The following is a 17766-nucleotide window of genomic DNA, read 5'->3' on the forward strand; positions in this document are numbered from 1 at the left end:
GCATGGCAAGAAAACTTTTCTTGCCACACAGCCCAAGGCTCAAGAGAAGATCCACAAATGCTGCAGTAGAACAGTTGTTCTTAACATTCTTGCCACGAAAATCCTGTTACTCACTTGGATCAATCATCAAAGATTCTCTCCATCCTCATCTGAACAGCAAAAGAGAACTGACAGCTCTCGAGAAACTTCACAGTCACTAACATCTCACTTGTTGCAATTGTTCGTAATTCCTTGCATCTGTCTTGCTTCTATTTTCATCAATCTGCCCCTCAGGAAATTGCTAGCAAGATAGGTTCAGGGTTGCCTTTTAGTCTGACAAAAGTGAACCAGCCCTTCACTTTTCATTTCCAAGGAAATTCTGATTTCAACAAAACTCCAAGAAAGAATATTTTATTCCACTTCAAAAGGGAGTGGAGGGAAGTAGAGAAAGCCACAATTATCTTCACACCAGAGGACATATGCTCTCAGTTTGCACCATTCATGTGTGAACATGGTTGCACCTTCACAAACTAGAAGGTCAACAAGGAAAAAAAAATGCAAGCTGAGGACTTTTCAACCAGCTCCAAAAGCAAGCTCCTAGTTGAAAAAAGAAGGGGAAAAAAAGTGGGATGTTAATTCCAGAAGATCCATTCCTAAAGCACCAAGCTGTCTGGGACTCCAACATGAAGCCAACATCTCCACCCCAAGTTAATTCCTGCCCACCTTCAAGCTTGAGTTGGCTGACTTAGCAAGCACTATGCATCTCTTACATAGTGATGGTTAGAGAAAGCTGTGGAAAGAATCAGCAAGCAGCAGCAGCATGGGCAGATGCTTTTCCTCAGTCTGCTGCCATTCTCCAGGGGAGGGGAAGAGTTGTTCAGGCCTGGAACCCTGCCCAGTCACCTGAAGGCCTGGCATAGACCTAGCTTCACTGCTACAAGTAAAGCAGTGTCTGGAGAAGTGGTCTGTTACAGAAACTGCTACTACTCCTTTCTAATCAAGAGCAATACCACTTGTTCACAATATTGGAGTGAAGCCAAAGCTTAGTGGCTCTTGAGGGTCTGTAGATAGGAGCAGAGCTGCTTTCACCCACCTACCCCATCATTTGGACTCCTCAAGTCAAGAGGAAGCAGCAACACTGTGGGTTAAGCCCAGCAGGCAGCCAGACACCAAACAGCTGCGTGTTCGCTCCTTCCCTCTCAGTGGGATGGGTCAGAGAATCAGAAGAGCAGAAGTGAGAAAACTCATGGGTTGAGATAAAAAAAGACAAAACAAGGTAAAACAAGTGATGCAAAAAGCAATTGCTTACCACCAGCCACCCAGTGCCAGTCTCTGAGCAACAGCAACCCCTAGCAAACCACCCTCTAGGTTTATTGCTAAGCAGGGTGCTGTATGGTGTGGGATATCCCTCTGGTCAACCTGGGGCAGCTGTCCTGGCTGTGTTCCCTCCCAGCCTCTTGTCCACCTTCAGCTTAGTTGCTGAGGAGGCAGCAGGGTGATTAACAGAAAGCCTTATACAAGCACTATTCAGTAACAGGTAAAACAACCCTGTGTTAACAAAGTTGTTTTGGTCACAAATCCAAGCCACAGCACCTACCAGTTGCTGTGAAGAAAATTCACTTGATCCCAGGCAAAACCAGTGCTAGCAAATTCCATCAGTGCCTACCCCCAACAGCTATTCTCAGAGTAAATTCCTGACAAGGCAGAGTTTCTTTGAGCCAGAAGTATCCCAAAGCACACTGTTGGTCTCCCCGCATTTGGAAAGACTCGTTTGAGAACGTATTTGGTTCGTATGGTGAGGTTTTGGTAACTGGTGGGCTACAGGGGTAGCTTCTGCAAGAAGCTGCTAGAACCTTCCCCTATATCCAACCGAGCAAATATGAGTAAGCTCCAAAGATGGACCCAACGCTGGACAAGGCAGAGTCCATCACTAACAGTGGTAGTGCCTTTGTGATAACATTTTCAAGAAGGGCGAATAACTGTACAATTGTAATCAGAAAGAAGAGTGACAAGATGGGAGAGGAACAATTTTGCAGACACCAAGGTCAGTGAAGAAGAAGTGGGGGAGGAGGTGCTCCAGGCACTAGAGCAGAGATTCCTCTGCAGCCCATGGTAAAGACCATGGTGAGGCAGGCTGTCCCCCTGCAGCCATGGAGGTCTGGAGCAGATATCCTCCTGGAATGTGTGGAGGATGCCACACCAGAGTGGGTGGATGCTTGAAGGAGGCTAAGACTCCATGGAGAGCCTGCCCTGAAATAGGCTTGTGGTAGGACCTATAACCCCCTGTAAAGGGGAGCCCAGACTGAGCAGGGTCTAGGACAACTATCTGCCACTAACTCTCTGCAGGACAACTCAAAGCCAAAGCCAGCTCAACACTGGGACACCCCTACGCTGGGACAACTGCCCACAGATTAGATGACACACTCCTCACCTGTGTAGATGTCCTGGTGGCAAGTTGGCATAGGGTTGTCTCACAGAGTTAGTGGTGGGTAGTTGTCCCTCTCACAATGAGCAGGTTTGCCAGCAGAACTTGTGACCCTGAGAAGGATCCAGGCTGGAGCAGTCTGTTCCTGAAGGACTGCACCTCATGGAAGGGACACATAGTGGAACTGTTCATGAAGCCCATGGGAAGGACTCATGTTGGAGAAGTCTGTGGAAAACTGTCTCATGTGGGAGGGACCTATGCTGGAGAAGGGTAAGAGTGTGAGGAGGAGGGAGTGGCAGAGACAAAGTGTGATGAACTGACCCAAACCCCATTCCCTGTCCCCCTGCACCACTTGGGTGGGGGGAAGTAGAGAAAATGAGTAAAGTTAAGCTTGGGAAGAAGAGAGGGGTGGGGAGGATTGAACATTTCTCATTATCCTATTCTGATTTGATTGGTAACAAATTAATTTTCCCCAAGTCAAGTCTGTTTTGCTCATGATGGTAATTGCTGAGTGATCTCTCCCTGTCCTTCTCTTGACCCAGGAGCCTTTCATTGTATTTTCTCCTCCCTGTCCAGCTGAGGGGAGTGATAGAGCAGCTTCGGCAGCACCTGGCATCTAGCCAGGGTCACCCCACCGTGGCATAGAGTAGGGTCTCTTGCATTGATGGCTCCCATTTCAGCAGCAACTTCCGTGATTCTATCACAATCAAAAATGTAGGTTATTATGTCATGACTAAAAGCATGAAAGTCGTTAGCTAAAAAGGCACTTTGGTATGATTTTCAGCCATTCTGAACTCAGCAAGGAACATAAATCAACTTAAGCTGTAGGCACAGAGCTCTTCGAAGGTGTTTTGTGCACTAATGACTTTGAATTTTAACTCCTGTTTTATTTTCCTTTCCTTACATGCTCTTAATAATTCCCTGAAGTTTGACTTATGTTTATATGAACCTCTTTTTTGCCTCTGAGAAAGACACGTGATGTTCCAAATGACAATGGCTTTGCACACACTTGTCCCTTTTTTTACACTGGAAAGAAGAAAATAACAACCAAAGCAATTTAAGTGTACAGCTTGGTACAGGCTAAATTTATCCAGCTGGACCAATTAAGAAAGGCTAAATCCCAATTAGTAATAGTTAAAAAACATATTTGTCATTCCTGGAATAATAATGAGAAGAATTAAAATTTCTAGATGAGAAAGCTCTTCCTCTATGTCTAATTAAACACACCAGAAGAAATTGTGACCTTTTACACAGCTAGAAATTGAAAGATGGCATTAATGCTTCCATAGAAGCAACGAAAAAAGAAACAACTCAGAAACCCCCCCAAATCAAGAACAGCTACTTTCATGTGCTATTTCAGAGAGTACTTCCATGCTCAATACGTAGGCTGAAAACAACTTCTTGTGCCAGATCCAAGACCTTCTGAAGTTATTAATATTCTGCCATCAGCTTCAAGGGGAACAAGATTTGCCTTGCAAAATAATCAAGAGAGCTTCAACTGTTTACAGGCAACTTAATTTATGGCAGCTTTGGTTGCAACAGCTACATAATTTAGAAAGAAAATTCACGGTATGAGTAAAGTGTTCTGGTAAGCACCCAATTCAAACACTTTAAATATCATAAACACTCCAAATTTTTAATAGTCAGGTTGCAACATTCTATACAAAAAATGTTCCTCTGAGGAGAATGGGGGTGGGATGTATTTAATATGTATCCAGCATACACATTTAACTACTACACACATAAAAAGGCAATAAATTTTATACAGAAATTTATTGTGCAAGAATTATTTTCATGCTCATTTACAATGAAATAATTAGCTTTAACAAATAATCATGCCATTGCTTAATCTCAACACTAAGCAGAGTATTTACATTCAAGTTTACATGTTTGTTCAAGTTCCATGTAGGGTAATTGTCAGAATTAAGTAAGAATGCATCTTCAGATCAAAGTTTGCATTTGTTACATTAAAACATCACTGCCTTTCAGACATTTACCAGAAATGACAAATTTCCTTTCTTAGCAGTACCCTCATTTCCCAGCTACTGTACTGGAAAAAATCCCCCAAAACTAACTTGCAGAAATCAGCATCACAAACATACAACAATCTCCAACTAGCCAGGCATTTCCAACTGATTACATGAAAAGGAGTCTGGAGCATACCTGTGTATAACTGACTTTTGGAGGACTGTTTATGTCATTCTTGCAAGAGATCATGCCTTAAGAAAATGAGCCTAAGGAAAATTGTTTCATGGAACCTTATATAAAAAAAAGATCTATTTTGTTAATATCAAGGTGAACAGCTTATTACAGCACCTAATACATTTCAGAACTTTTTCTTTAGTTGTTTTTTGTTTTGTTGTTTTTTTTAACCATGGGGATGACTAGGAACACAGCATCATGGTCTGGCAACTTTTAAAAAACAAAAATTAACAATAAAAACCCCAAAACATCACACAAGACATACACTGTATAGTAATAATTTAAATACAATAAAATAAATCAGCAGTTCACAAACAGTTGAAAAATATTTTTGTATCAGAAATAATTTGAACTGTGACCTTTTGGCACAGCTTCTTCCTCTTCACACTCTATCATCTAAGACAAGTTCAGACTCCACCTCACAGTTTATTAGTCTGTGCACAAATCCCTTGCTCCTTTGGCAAATGTTGCTAACGCAAGCTTCTCAGTTGTCTTCCACCCACCTCACCCCCTCTTTTATTTTTTAAACAGAGCTGAGTATCAGCTTATTCAATATGCAAACTCAGAGATGGTTCTGAGTAACTTGTCATGGTCCTGTTAAAAAGCTGAAAAATGTGACAATTTTGTTTACTTTCACAGTTGCAAGTGATACCTACTATTTTAATCCATACTTTCAAATCAGTGCTTCATCTTCTGTCTAGGTTTCAAAGGGGGTCTGTATTTATAACAGAAGAATCAGAGCATACCTGCCAATAAGCTGCCCTGACTATAACATAAAGGACAAAGTAGAGTGATTGTCTTGGATTTTGGCTCTTCACGTTATGGGGAGATACTGATTTTGAAGATGCAAACTTAAACATTCCCACATTATAAACAATCTCTATATTTGGCAGAGCCTATTTCACTTTTTCTGTCTTCACGTTGTGACATCTCCTCCAGAACTTGTTGGTTGAGAAACAACTGCAGAAGGTTGTACTGGTAACATTTCTAACTCAGATTCACATACAAAGATGACTGCATCACCACTTACATTTATTAAACACTGGGCCTGAAAAAATAAAAGGACAACATGCAGTTACAATACATTTAAGAATTACATCTTTTATATTTACTTATATCTGCTAGATGTAACTATGCAGGTAATAGAAAAGTCAACAAGAGATCAGAAGACCAATTATTGAAATGTATTAGTGAGGCAACCCATGTCCTGTTTTTTCTTGTATCCCCTCACCTGTGTGCTATCAAACATGTAGAGAGATCCTTACAAGACCACCACAAATGAAGGATCTCTGGGTAGCTGTACTGCCTTCCACTACTGCTTTGAACTTACTTCCTTTACCAAAACAACCATATTCAGTTGTTGCCTTTACTAATAAAGCTTTGTCCCTTTATATTTTATAAAGGCAACTCCATGTAAAAAATATGAAAATCCTAATACTGTAACATCAGGAAAGATAAGCGAGTTCAACACCAGTTATCTACTGTTCCCTGCAATTTACTCCATTCTAGTGAACTCAATACTTTTACCCATTTGGGTGTTCATGAAGCGTATTTTTAATCCCATGCTAACTCAGGTGTGTTCCAAGAATGCTCTTGGCTTCCTCAGACAGGTATTACGATGAGAGATTCTGAAGTGTTAAGCAGACATGGCTCTACAGTGTTCTTCTTTTTTAAATACATAAAATGTGTATTTGTGTCATACCGGTCATAATAGCATTGCTATTTCATATAATAATTTACCTGATTTTTGTTTGGATTCTCCATAAAAACACACTGCTTCATTATGTATGAGACAACAGCATTCCCCCCTAAAGCTGCCACATGAGCTCTCACCATTGCAAACACTTCAGCAATAAATGCATGGAGAAAACCACTGACACCACCCTCCTGAAAAGGAAAAAAACAACAACAACAAAATGTTAGGTACTTTTCTTACATTTTTATCAGCTGAATTCAGTGAATCCTAAACAGTATAATGTACAGAATTTCAAAGTTATTCACTGCTTAATGGGTCAACGTTAAAAATGAAACCAATGGAACTTACTGTTTGAGCAAAAGAATCACTAGTAGGTTATTAATTTGTCACTGGTATTCTTTGCAGTCAATGTATGACATACACTCCTATTTTCAGACATTCTTACATCTCTGCAGCAACATGTAAAATTCCACTGACAGTTGAATAATGAGGGTTTTTTTCATCAGGAAGGACACTACCCCTTTTTTTGAAAACTGGGAAGCAGATGAAAAACAATTTCTATGGAGGATTAAAAGAAATTTAGACTGGTTGGAAATTACTGGCAAAGAGTGGCCATTATTTTTGGTCACTGCAACTTCATGTATGCTAATGACTGTCATTACTTCCTCAACATTCACTGAAGAAATGAGCCCTCAAAATACTAAGCAGGAGACAGAGGAGACACTTGACAAGGAACCTACCCGAGTTGTTGCTTTTATCCCCTCGAGGCCCAAACGAGCTTCTAGCCATCCTGTTTCATTAAGGTTTTGAATTAATGGCTGTTGTGGGGGATTTTTATTTCTTTATCGCAAAGTTGAGTAATTTATATGGATGTGAAAGGAGAAGGAAAATCACAATTGGCTCAAAATAACTCTACAATTTCAAAATTAGAATGAAGGGCAAGATCACTAGACTTCCCACATGTTTATGTGTCACTGGAAAAAAATGAAAGAGCCAGGCAGAAGAGGCTGGCTAGCTAAGGTGAATGGCAACAAATACATACTGCCCTCATATCTACTGGGAAAAGTACAATCTACCCTGAACAGACTCATAAACACACTAGAAAACCCATCTTTGATGAAAATTAACAAACAAAAGGGCAACTATAATTTCACCAATCCAAGCATAAAAGCATGTATGAAGTCAACTACAGCCAGAAATCGAAATTTCAACACCAGTTTGTCATTCCTGGTGAAATTTCTGCTTTGTTCAAGTGTTTTAAAAGTCACAGCAAATGATGGGGGAAAATAAAAAATCTGTAATATTACAAACCTAATACAAAATTTTATCTCAACAGGTAACAAAATATTTTAAGTATCCACCTGCAAACAGCAAAACCTAAGACCAATGGATAAATTTGACTTAAAATCATTAATTTTTGAAGCACAATGTCTGGTATATACTTCAGCTTATGGAAGCAACCACAGGGCCTCAATATTCTGTAAACTACCATAAGCAAAATATAAAGCAAAACAAACACAAATGCTGCTAATTATTTTTCTGTAAAATCCAAAACACATTGTTTGAGTTGGATATAAAGACCCCTCTGTTTTGACTCTTAACAGCATCAGGGCAATACTGTGCAAACAGCACGAAAACCAGTTTGTGACTCAGCCTATGCAATTTAAACAGATTTAAGTTAGCTGTCCTGGAAATAACACACTGACAACATCACAGAATCTGTACAACTGTCCCAACTTCATGAAGGAGTTGAAATAAATACTTGAGCAACCCATCTCTGCTGAGATCTGCTATCGCATTTCTCAAAGCTTGCTTATCGGCTATTTGTGTCTACAGAAGCTGCAGGTAGTACAGCAATACCACGTAACCATTTCCCTGGTCATACCATAGACATCCTTTTGAAAATGCTGTCCTTTTCACACAGATTTCTCAAATTAAAAGAGGCTGTAACTTGTAAGATCCAAAGAAGATCTTTGTCTGACCAAAGTTTCTGTAGAGAGCTTGCAAATTGCTTTTATGAAAGTAAATTATTTTTTTATTTTTATTAACATCTATGACATTTTATCAATGCATAATTAGTAAGAGACAGCGTACTCCTCAGCACTGACCAAACAGGAAAGAGGTAAATTCTATTGCTGTGGCTGGAAATTCTAGCAGGAATATGCAGCTACTTCCCAAAAAGACAAGAAAATGGTAAGGAACGTCTTGGATATTTGCATACCCAGAGGAGTATCTGTTGTTCAGATGCAGATTGGAGATCATTGTCTGAATATCACTAGCTACACCCTCTAAGCTCCTTGTATAGTTGATATACTCTATGGCATGGTTTTTAGACATTCATCACACAGTATTATGTTATTGACAACACACAGAATGTAATATTAAAAATCAGCATAATAGTTATATATGAAATGGGAAACCTTGTATTAACCAAAGAATTCTAGTATCCAAATACACTGAATGTTCACCATTAAGCTGGCTAAATGAGAGAAGAACGGATATTTTTTTTTTCATTTAAATTATCCCAGTTTTAGGTTCAAATGACCCCCAACTGTCCCACTGTGGGTCAAAGACCTACTTTTTTCAAAATAGTTCTGTTCAAGAAATCAATTGGTTTAGTCTTATATCCAAATACAACAATGATGGCAATGTTTAAGTAAGCCCTTCCTAATATTGCAAAACACCAAGCAGCTCTATATGCTCTATGACAAAAGCAGTGCAATGGAACTTCCTTCCCATTCAGCCCCTTCCCTGAAGTGACAAACATGCTGTTCCCTTGCTGTGCTTTACCTCAGCTCAAACCCCTTCAGGTATTTACCTTTGATTATTATAATTAACAAAATATGCTACCCCCTGCTCAGCTCACCTCACGCAAAGAAGTGGTTTCTCGTATAAAAAACATGTTGATTATCCCAAGATATTTGGTTATTTTTGCCCGAGGTAGAAAAGAAAGGGGTGTCATCTTAACAACCGAGACAGTAGAATTGGTGCATGACGGAACAGAACGGTGCCGTAAGTATCCCTCAGCCAACGGGCTTGTTTTATCAAGTGATGCAGCTAAAAAGATGGGAAAAAGATGAGAAAGTAACTGTCAAGTAAGATCAATTACTGTTTTTCAAAATATAAAAACTCTTCTTTATGGTTTCCAAATAGCTTGGTGACAACATTCAGCTGCCTGTGATGCTCAGCCATATCACGTGAGAAAGGCAATTATCATGCAATGCATGCAAAAGGAGACAAAAAGCTGAAATGGAATTTATTTGGAAGAGTGGCATTCCTGCAAAGGAAAACATTGAGGCAAGTAGCTGCACATACAACAATCAGTTATATAGTGAAGGTAAAGAAAAAAGTGCCAACATATTGGAATACATGTTCTGCTGGAGGAACAAATTACAGGAATTGTGAAAGTTGTTGTGTTTCCCCAGTGCAGCATTTTCCATTAAAACAGATATTAATCTCTGCTAATTTAAGCAAGATAGTCAGACCTGTGGCCAAAGAACTACTGAAAAATAACTCACCACTTGCTAATTTAGTGACCATTGCCTTGACTGTCACCTTGGTGATTGCTTCCTGTTTCTCACCAAAAATTTTCCAAGATCATACATACACCTACATCCATGCAGTGTATGTTATATAATTAGTAGGCGTACACATTTATCGATAACTAATTTTTACTAAGTGAACAGAAATACTGTATTTTGCTTTTTATGATACTGATTAGAAACCCTGTATTAGCTTACAGAGACATTAACCATGTCAGCAGTTTTCACACTCAGGTATTCATTCTAGATGGGTTCTGCAATATTATTGCTGGGCAGGAAACTCCACTATTCACCACTGGGAAATCAGAGAAATGTCTCAGATTATCATAACGTGGTAGAAACAGCCGCCTACTTGTCTTAATTGATCCGCGCCTTATGGTCTGAGCTTTCAGTTTAATGAGCTCTATCCAGCTGTTGCATCTGTCTGCAAAGGAACTGTAATCAACTGACGTTGCTGAAAACACAGACAGAAAAACAAAAGAAAAAAACAAAGAAAAAAAATATGGATGATGTCTCTTGCTCATCTCAATGCTCCTTTTGAGGAAGCAATTATAAGTGTCTGAGAGAGAACAAACATCCCTTTCCAGGTCTGTTTAAAGGAAAAGTTACAATATAGATTTGGACATGTCCAAACCCATGTACCGATTTCTGGTGATGTCCCAGCTGTGAACCAACTGCCTGACTGGGACTTCATCACTGAAAAAACATGCAAATACAGCCATTAATGCTAGAGTATTTTTTAAATGTTATTTTAGGCATTAAGTTCTAGCTTCTTTAAGTTTATTTAAGCCTTATTTAATTTTAATTTTCATTGCTATTCTTTTCCTCATGAAGAGCTGCTGATTATGATTTAAGCTTCCTAATTATCAATTTCTAGCCTACAGACCGAAAAAAAAAGCTTTGGTGATGACAATAAGAGTCACAAGCTGAAACAACACCTTGGTTTTAAATACAAATAGGTTTTCCATATAAAACACTCTCTTCATTTCCCCAACGTTCCCCTCGTTATCATTACAATGAAAAGTAGAGTTGTTTCTGCTATGACTTTTGGTATTAGTTGCAGGGGTGTTTGCGTATCTTTAAAACAAAAAAATTTTGCAAACATGTTTCTTCATTATCTTGAAGAAACAGAAGGAACACATGCTAACTTCAAATCAACACAAGCAAAAAAGCGTTCTCTCAGGAAAATAATTTCCTGTCAGATAAAGTGATATCAACATATCTGACAGAGAGACACTGTTTATTATTAACAAATCTGACTTTTGTAATTTAAAACCACATCAAAATATTATGATATCATTAAGCCACACAAGAGCATGCATTCTCAGTTAACTAGTAAACACTTCCTGGATTAAGACACATCCAAAAAGGGTATACCAATATCCTAAGAATGCTCATTCTGTTCTGGCATATGGCTAAATGAAGTAAACTCACCTCTCTGAGCAGCAGGAATACCTGTGTGGGAACTTGCACCCTCCAGGACTTCTAGTATGACAACAGGAAATATATGATCAGAGTCATGTTGTACAGGACAACAGCTTTCTTTTAAAAAAAAACATTTACAGTAAAATCTGAGAGAAAAAAATCATCTGTATACGCTGTATTATACTATGTACTTTGATAGCTTATAACAAGTTGGTATACAGAATTAACTTTACTAAATTTGTCCTGCAAATTATAATCTGATCATTTAGTACAGGTCATTACTGTATAAGGTTGTATGTAAATATTTTAAAAATAACAATCTTACAAAAGAGTATGTAAAAAAAGGTATCTATATATTAAATATGCTGCTATGTAAATGTAGCTACAATGAAAATTGGAGTCTACTTGTGAAGAAACACCAGGTGAGATAATTATCTAGCTGAAAGACCCTAAAGTTATTTGCAGTACAATAGGAATTTGAAGAACACCAGCACAAGTGACAGACATGAATAGGCTACCCTCTACTGGTCAGTGCCCATTATACAAGTAGCACACTAGTAACAGTGAAAAAGACACCAGTCAGAAATTTCTGGAGCTCATCTTTTTCAAAACGAAAGGTTAACACAGTATCATAATGTGGCCAATAAAAAGTTACGCACACAGAAACACACAGAAATATAAAAATGCAAAGCATTAAAAATACTACTGCTGAAATTGAACTGACCTCTAAACTGACACATAAATGTGGTAGGCGCTTGCCTCTACACAACTTACATAATTAGCAAAAGAGGGAGCTCTAACATTTTAGTAAAAGAAGATTTACAGTAATCAACAGATACTAAATTTCCAATCACTAGCCATCGTGGTGATAGATAATGCAAAAACAGAGAACACATCTGATTTCAATGAATGACAATCTATTTTGTTACACAGTCATAGCAGAATTGTGACAACCATTCTGGAAATGCAGCCCTACCTCAGGTAAAATAAAGCAGCTGTTTAACAGCTAAAAAGCACTACACTGTACAAATAGTTTATTATGCAAGTTTAGTCTCCTTTCACTTAAAAAAACCCCACACGCAGTTTTGTTCAGCTGAACAACCAGTATTTGCTAGATAATTTATTTCCCATCACGAAAACTGTAAGATGAATTATTTGTGGCTGAGAATATATGGAATTATTTTGGCCATTTACAGAAGCAAAGCAGCATTAGGCAAACCTAATTATTAGAAGTAATTTATAATTCTCTAAGTCAAATTATACCAAACACCTAGTGCTTCACAGCATATTAAATACTCTAAATGCAAGAACAGAACTACAGGAAACTTACAAAATATACACAGAATTATTAGCCAACCCATTTGATGCGGCTCTCAAAATTTTTTACTTTAGGAGTGAAGAAATCCATTACACTTCTGCAGCAAAGAATATTTAAAGCATGTAATAGTACAGATACTTTACAGTTACTGCAACAACGAAAGAGCAGGACTCAAAGTCAGTAAAAAACAAGAGTTGAGCATTCTTCCATTCAACAGACCTTTAGCTGGTGAGAATGGTTGAGAAGCAAGGGGATCAGAGCTAAGTTCCAATGGAAATTGTAGCTGTTCTTCGTTGTCTGTAGATGCTTCAACAAAGAAAACATACTCAAGTGGTAATTAATCCTAATAATGCTATGCTGTATGAACAGTTAGATGTCTGACAATAAATACAGCTGCAAATTTGAACAGAACCCGTGTTCCATCAACCAGAGTTTTATTTAGTATTACTAAGTCAATTCATGCATTTAAGAATTGATTCTGCAGTTGGATCTGAGTTAGCTATACATTACAGTAAAAAGTAATACGATGTATTGCGCATATAATAAGACAAACAACTCAGTGTGACTATTTAAGAAGGTATCACCGATGTTTTAGAAATATAAGGCCCCATTCTACTACCTAATTCCATTCTTCAAGAATGGAGTAGCTTCCAAGTTCTGTCTTAACTCCCATATCCACATTGCATACATGCATTTCTAGCATAAGATGGTGCTTCATCAGCAAGATAACATACAGAGATGGCAGTAGTCTCTATCCTGTTCCCTCCTTTAAGCTATCTGCTTCACCAATCTCTAAAAATTTAACTGACCTACTTAAGGGTTTTTTGGAGTTTTTTTAAGTATTATGAATAATTCATTTTCTGCCTTATTGAAGTAAGGATAAAATTTACTACTCATAAGAACAAGTGTTCTCAAATTACTTACACCACGTTTCAAAATATCATCTGTTACATTAATTCTTAAGAATTCTTATTTTATTCTTAAGAATAAAAATATTAAAAGATGGGATATGGAAACAAGTAATACCAAATGTTTGTTGATTACATACATGCAAATACCTAATACTTTGTAAATTAGTCATCCTGCTGCAGATCACATAAATGAACTCTAATGTAATCACCTCTTTGTAAACATCACTTTTTGGTTTTATAGAACTTCCCCATAAAAATGTATATTTGTAACTGAAATTAACATGTAGACTCATTAGTTACTGGGAAAAAAAAAAAAAGGAAAGTAAAATGTATCATCTCTTTTATCTTTACATGCCTCATAATATTTACCTCTTTGCTGTGATTTTTCTGTAGGGGCTTTGTTGGCTTGCAATGCTTGGTTTTTGTCAAATGTAATTGCAACGGCTGTGACTGCAATCTGCAAATCAGAAATATATGGCATATTAGGTAACTTAATCTCTTGTGCAATCTGCAAAAATGATTTTGCAAAAAAGCCAGCTTTTTCCATAAAAAAAACAATAGGGGGGTAAATAGACATATTAAGAACCCTTTAGAGCATAAAAGGTAAAGCTACGGTTCAGTGTTACAGTGGACACCTGGCAGTATTTATCCCATGTTTATGATTTTATCAGTTCTCTCCTTCTTTCTCAGTGAATTGACATAAAAATGAATCATAAAAACTCATTATCTTTGTAATTTAAAGAGAGAGATGTTTAATTGATCACAAGAAATGATGAAAATATTTTATTTTAAAATAATGATGTATATTGCATCATCTTGAAACTGAAAGAAAAAAGTCAGACAATTATAATGACTGCACCATATTCTTGTAGTGTATGTGGTAACACCTTTTAATGGGTATCTAGTCAGAGCTTTTTGTTTCCTGTCTAACTAAAAAGATGCACACTATTAAGATGCATTGTGCTCATGAAACACCCTACAGTCCCATGGTTCTCAAAACTTGTGAACTCCACAGGTCATCCTTCTTCTTCACCAAAGATTATTGTCTTAAGTTTTACTTCAGAATTCACCAGACATACCAGTAAATTAATTTCTAGCCTAATTTACTCTGAGCAACAAATGTTAATTAAAGGCCTAAACTGGCACACCTTCATGCTGCAAGTCAAATGAAGCAGTTTACTTACCTGCACTATTTCATCCTCTGGTAAAGCAACTGTAAAATTTACATGACAAAGGCAGCAGGGAACCATAGATCGCAGTTTAAAATACAAGCTCTGTTGAAGAGAAGACATTACTTGTGTTACTCTAAAAAAAATGTATAGTTTATTTCAGAGACATGAAAGATCAAATCTCTTTTCATAGTAGAATTAATCTAATCATACTATATATTTTTCTTGAATAAGAATTACAAAAAAGTCAGGACAGAATGCAATCTACTGTTTAGCAGTCTTTATATTTCTGTTTCTACAGTATAATACCAATCAAAGGACTCATTCCCACTTAAAAAGCTCTGGGAATCATTAATATACTAAGGAGGCTGAATCTACCTTTAGAGCAGCATACAAACTAATTACAGTAATTTTGTAGTCTAATTCCAAAAAGTATTTATGAAGAAAATGTTATTTTCAGTATAGCCAGATTGTACTGTGCTTCCATTTGAACAAAGATGCTTGAAATATGATTCTTACCTTCAACAGATTCTCACAGAGATCATTGAAGTTCTTATTAAGTGTTTGATTTGTTAGATTAATGTTGCTTAATCTGGATACTCTTACTGCGGTGAACATCTGAATTAGAAACAAACACACTTATTTTTTTTCCAACATATGCCTGTATGTCATACTAAAAACAACACAAATTCATATGTATAACATGGAGATGGAGAGGGATGCAAAGAAAAGGAAAAAAGGCAGCTGCAGAAAGTCAAGTAAAATGCTTATTTCTCATGAAGTACTACAAACAGAAGGCAAGTTTCTGTGAACTTAAGTATATGAGTATGTGAAAGAAGTGTTTAAGCAAGATACTAAATACATTCTTTTTGCTTGCTTCATAAAGGAGTCATTCTACCTGCAACGTATTTTGTTAATTGCTGTTGAAAATTCTATGTAAATTACATACAATAATGGAATGTCATATACAGATACAAAGGCAATCCCATTAACCTGAGAGTATGCTGCTGGTGCTGTGATATTGTTTTCAGGTTTGAACTGTGCCTCTGCAAAGCACAGTCTTGCATTGTGCCAATTAGGGGTAGTTCACTTGGATCTCTTTCAACTCTCTCTATATGAAGCTGAATTGTGTTGCACAAACATGACTAAAATGTTTAAAGCTAATTATAAATGGAATTTTTCTCTCATCACCAGCTTGGCTTTATCTATTCTTATTTACCTCAATGTATTAACTTTATCATATTCTGTATCTCACACTAGTAACGCATGAAAAATGTGTTTCTTCAAGAGGCCTAAAAAATCTTGCCAAGCACTTAAAAAGGCCCCAAACCTTCAAGTTCATAGTCACTGAATTTTTTTTCTAATTTTTGTATTTTTGTAACCTGTTACATAACAGCATTGAAAATAACAAACCATAAAGAAACAAGCTCTCATACCCTATTTTTCTTGCCAAAATACTACTTTTATTTCTAACACAAGAGTATCTTTTTAATTTATCTTTAAAAGTAGTGATCTCTAACATATATTTAAATTACTACAACATATTTAAACACAATTTGAAAAAAAGGTTATCATTTTTCTTTGAATAACCTTACTTGAATTTCTGGTGTCCAGTTATTTATACCAGGCATAACTTCTGTGTTGCAACTGTAAAAACCTGTGAAGAAAATTTTTGGAGAAACTGATGCTGCACACTGAAATACAAAAGTACTTTTAAAGAAACATATGTGCCCCTACTTGATGTTTTCAACTATTTTCTCTTACGCGTTTTCAATAATGAATAACGTAACAGATATAATGCAAACATTCAAAAAACAAATGTAGCATCTAAAAAATACAAAACAACATACAAAAGAAACACATGCTTTCTGTTATTCATACTGCAGTGAAAAAATGGATAGGAAAGGTGGAACTCACCACTTCTGAAACACTAATTCACTACAGAATTCTTATTCAACCACCAAAAAGCAAAGCCAGAAATGTCATCATGTTGAGGAACACGACAGAGACTGCAATAGCATGAAATGCAACAGTGACAGTTGCTCTCCATAGAGACTGGGTAGCTCGTGCCATCTGATGCCAAGACTAATTGGTCAGACACGCTCCCTGACTGCTTCATGGAACCGCTTCTTGTGGAATCCACAAAACAAGGAACTCCTGACAAGCTGGCCCTGAGCAGGGTGAAGCACTCAAAAGTTTTTTTAGCTCTGATCAAGACACACTTAAGCATTCTTGTAGAAAGAGTAAACACCTCATATCCACTGCTGTTCTGCCTAGTTTCTAATAGACTATGTACAAATGAGGAAACTTACTAAATTGGTGTCATAGGAAAAGCTAAAAAGCTAACCTTGGACAGATAGCACAGAGATGCTTTAAAGATACTGCCTACAGACCAATTGCAAGTATGTAGATCTTACTAACAAAGACTTGAGAAGACAAAAAAAAAAGTATAATGACTGAATAGCAGGCTAAAAATGTTATAAACAGTAGACAATGTTGAAAATCTAAAGATAAGGCTAAATGAGCACAAAAGAGAAAAATCTGATAGGGCCTATGTAAATACACAAATTAAGCTAGAAAAGAAATTGTGTAGCAGCTTGTGGAAGGTATAAATATCAATAGATTTTCTTTCAGAATATCAAAAGCAACACTCTTGTTGAAGAGTCAAGTAAGATATAGAAAGGATATTCAGATATCAGTTTATTAGGAAGGGAATAGAAACAAAAGTGGCGAAACTCACAAAGATAAAGAGGGAGGACAAGGACAACCAAATGTAAACAGCAACTTCCATACAATGGGTAAGTTAGCCTCTTACCCAGACTAATGACTTCCATAGAGGAGAATATGGCACATCCAAAATTAGCATAAATAAGACTGATATAATGAAATTATTCAATGTTATTCCCAAGATAAGGAAAAGGAAGAAGTGGCTGATACAAACTAAGCACATGAAGCTGGCTCTTATATGCCTCTTACATGAGCCTGATGCAAAATTCTATGAACACTGAAGGTGCACATGGGCTCAAAACGCAAACAGAGAAATGCACAGAAGAGTTTGGTAAAGGCTACTGCTTACAAAGACAGTAGCTTTACTTCAGG

At 37.1% G+C, this 17766-nt stretch overlaps 1 protein-coding gene across 14 annotated transcripts in view; it reads right to left on the reverse strand.

Moving 5' to 3' along the window:
• Nucleotides 1–4162: 4162 nt before the first annotated feature.
• Nucleotides 4163–17766, reverse strand: part of C2CD5 (C2 calcium dependent domain containing 5) — a 66004-nt gene continuing 52400 nt past the window's right edge. For 7 of the 14 annotated variants that reach the window (XM_051634350.1, XM_051634190.1, XM_051634099.1 and 4 more), the window contains 10 exons: nucleotides 16263–16324; nucleotides 15187–15285; nucleotides 14683–14772; nucleotides 13868–13955; nucleotides 12807–12893; nucleotides 11279–11329; nucleotides 10197–10298; nucleotides 9169–9359; nucleotides 6347–6493; nucleotides 4163–5654 (listed from right to left, as the gene is read on the reverse strand). In XM_051634350.1, the coding sequence (XP_051490310.1) occupies nucleotides 5523–5654; nucleotides 6347–6493; nucleotides 9169–9359; nucleotides 10197–10298; nucleotides 11279–11329; nucleotides 12807–12893; nucleotides 13868–13955; nucleotides 14683–14772; nucleotides 15187–15285; nucleotides 16263–16324 (1049 nt within the window). In that variant the 3' untranslated portion in view covers nucleotides 4163–5522. Of the gene's footprint in view, nucleotides 5655–6346; nucleotides 6494–9168; nucleotides 9360–10196; nucleotides 10299–10486; nucleotides 10541–11278; nucleotides 11387–12806; nucleotides 12894–13867; nucleotides 13956–14682; nucleotides 14773–15186; nucleotides 15286–16262; nucleotides 16325–17766 lie in introns of all 14 variants that reach the window. The other 7 variants (XM_051634016.1, XM_051634429.1, XM_051634507.1 and 4 more) reach the window with 3 other exon arrangements.

Source organism: Apus apus, chromosome 1 (assembly GCF_020740795.1).
Source record: "Apus apus isolate bApuApu2 chromosome 1, bApuApu2.pri.cur, whole genome shotgun sequence".
Taxonomy (NCBI): domain Eukaryota; kingdom Metazoa; phylum Chordata; class Aves; order Apodiformes; family Apodidae; genus Apus; species Apus apus.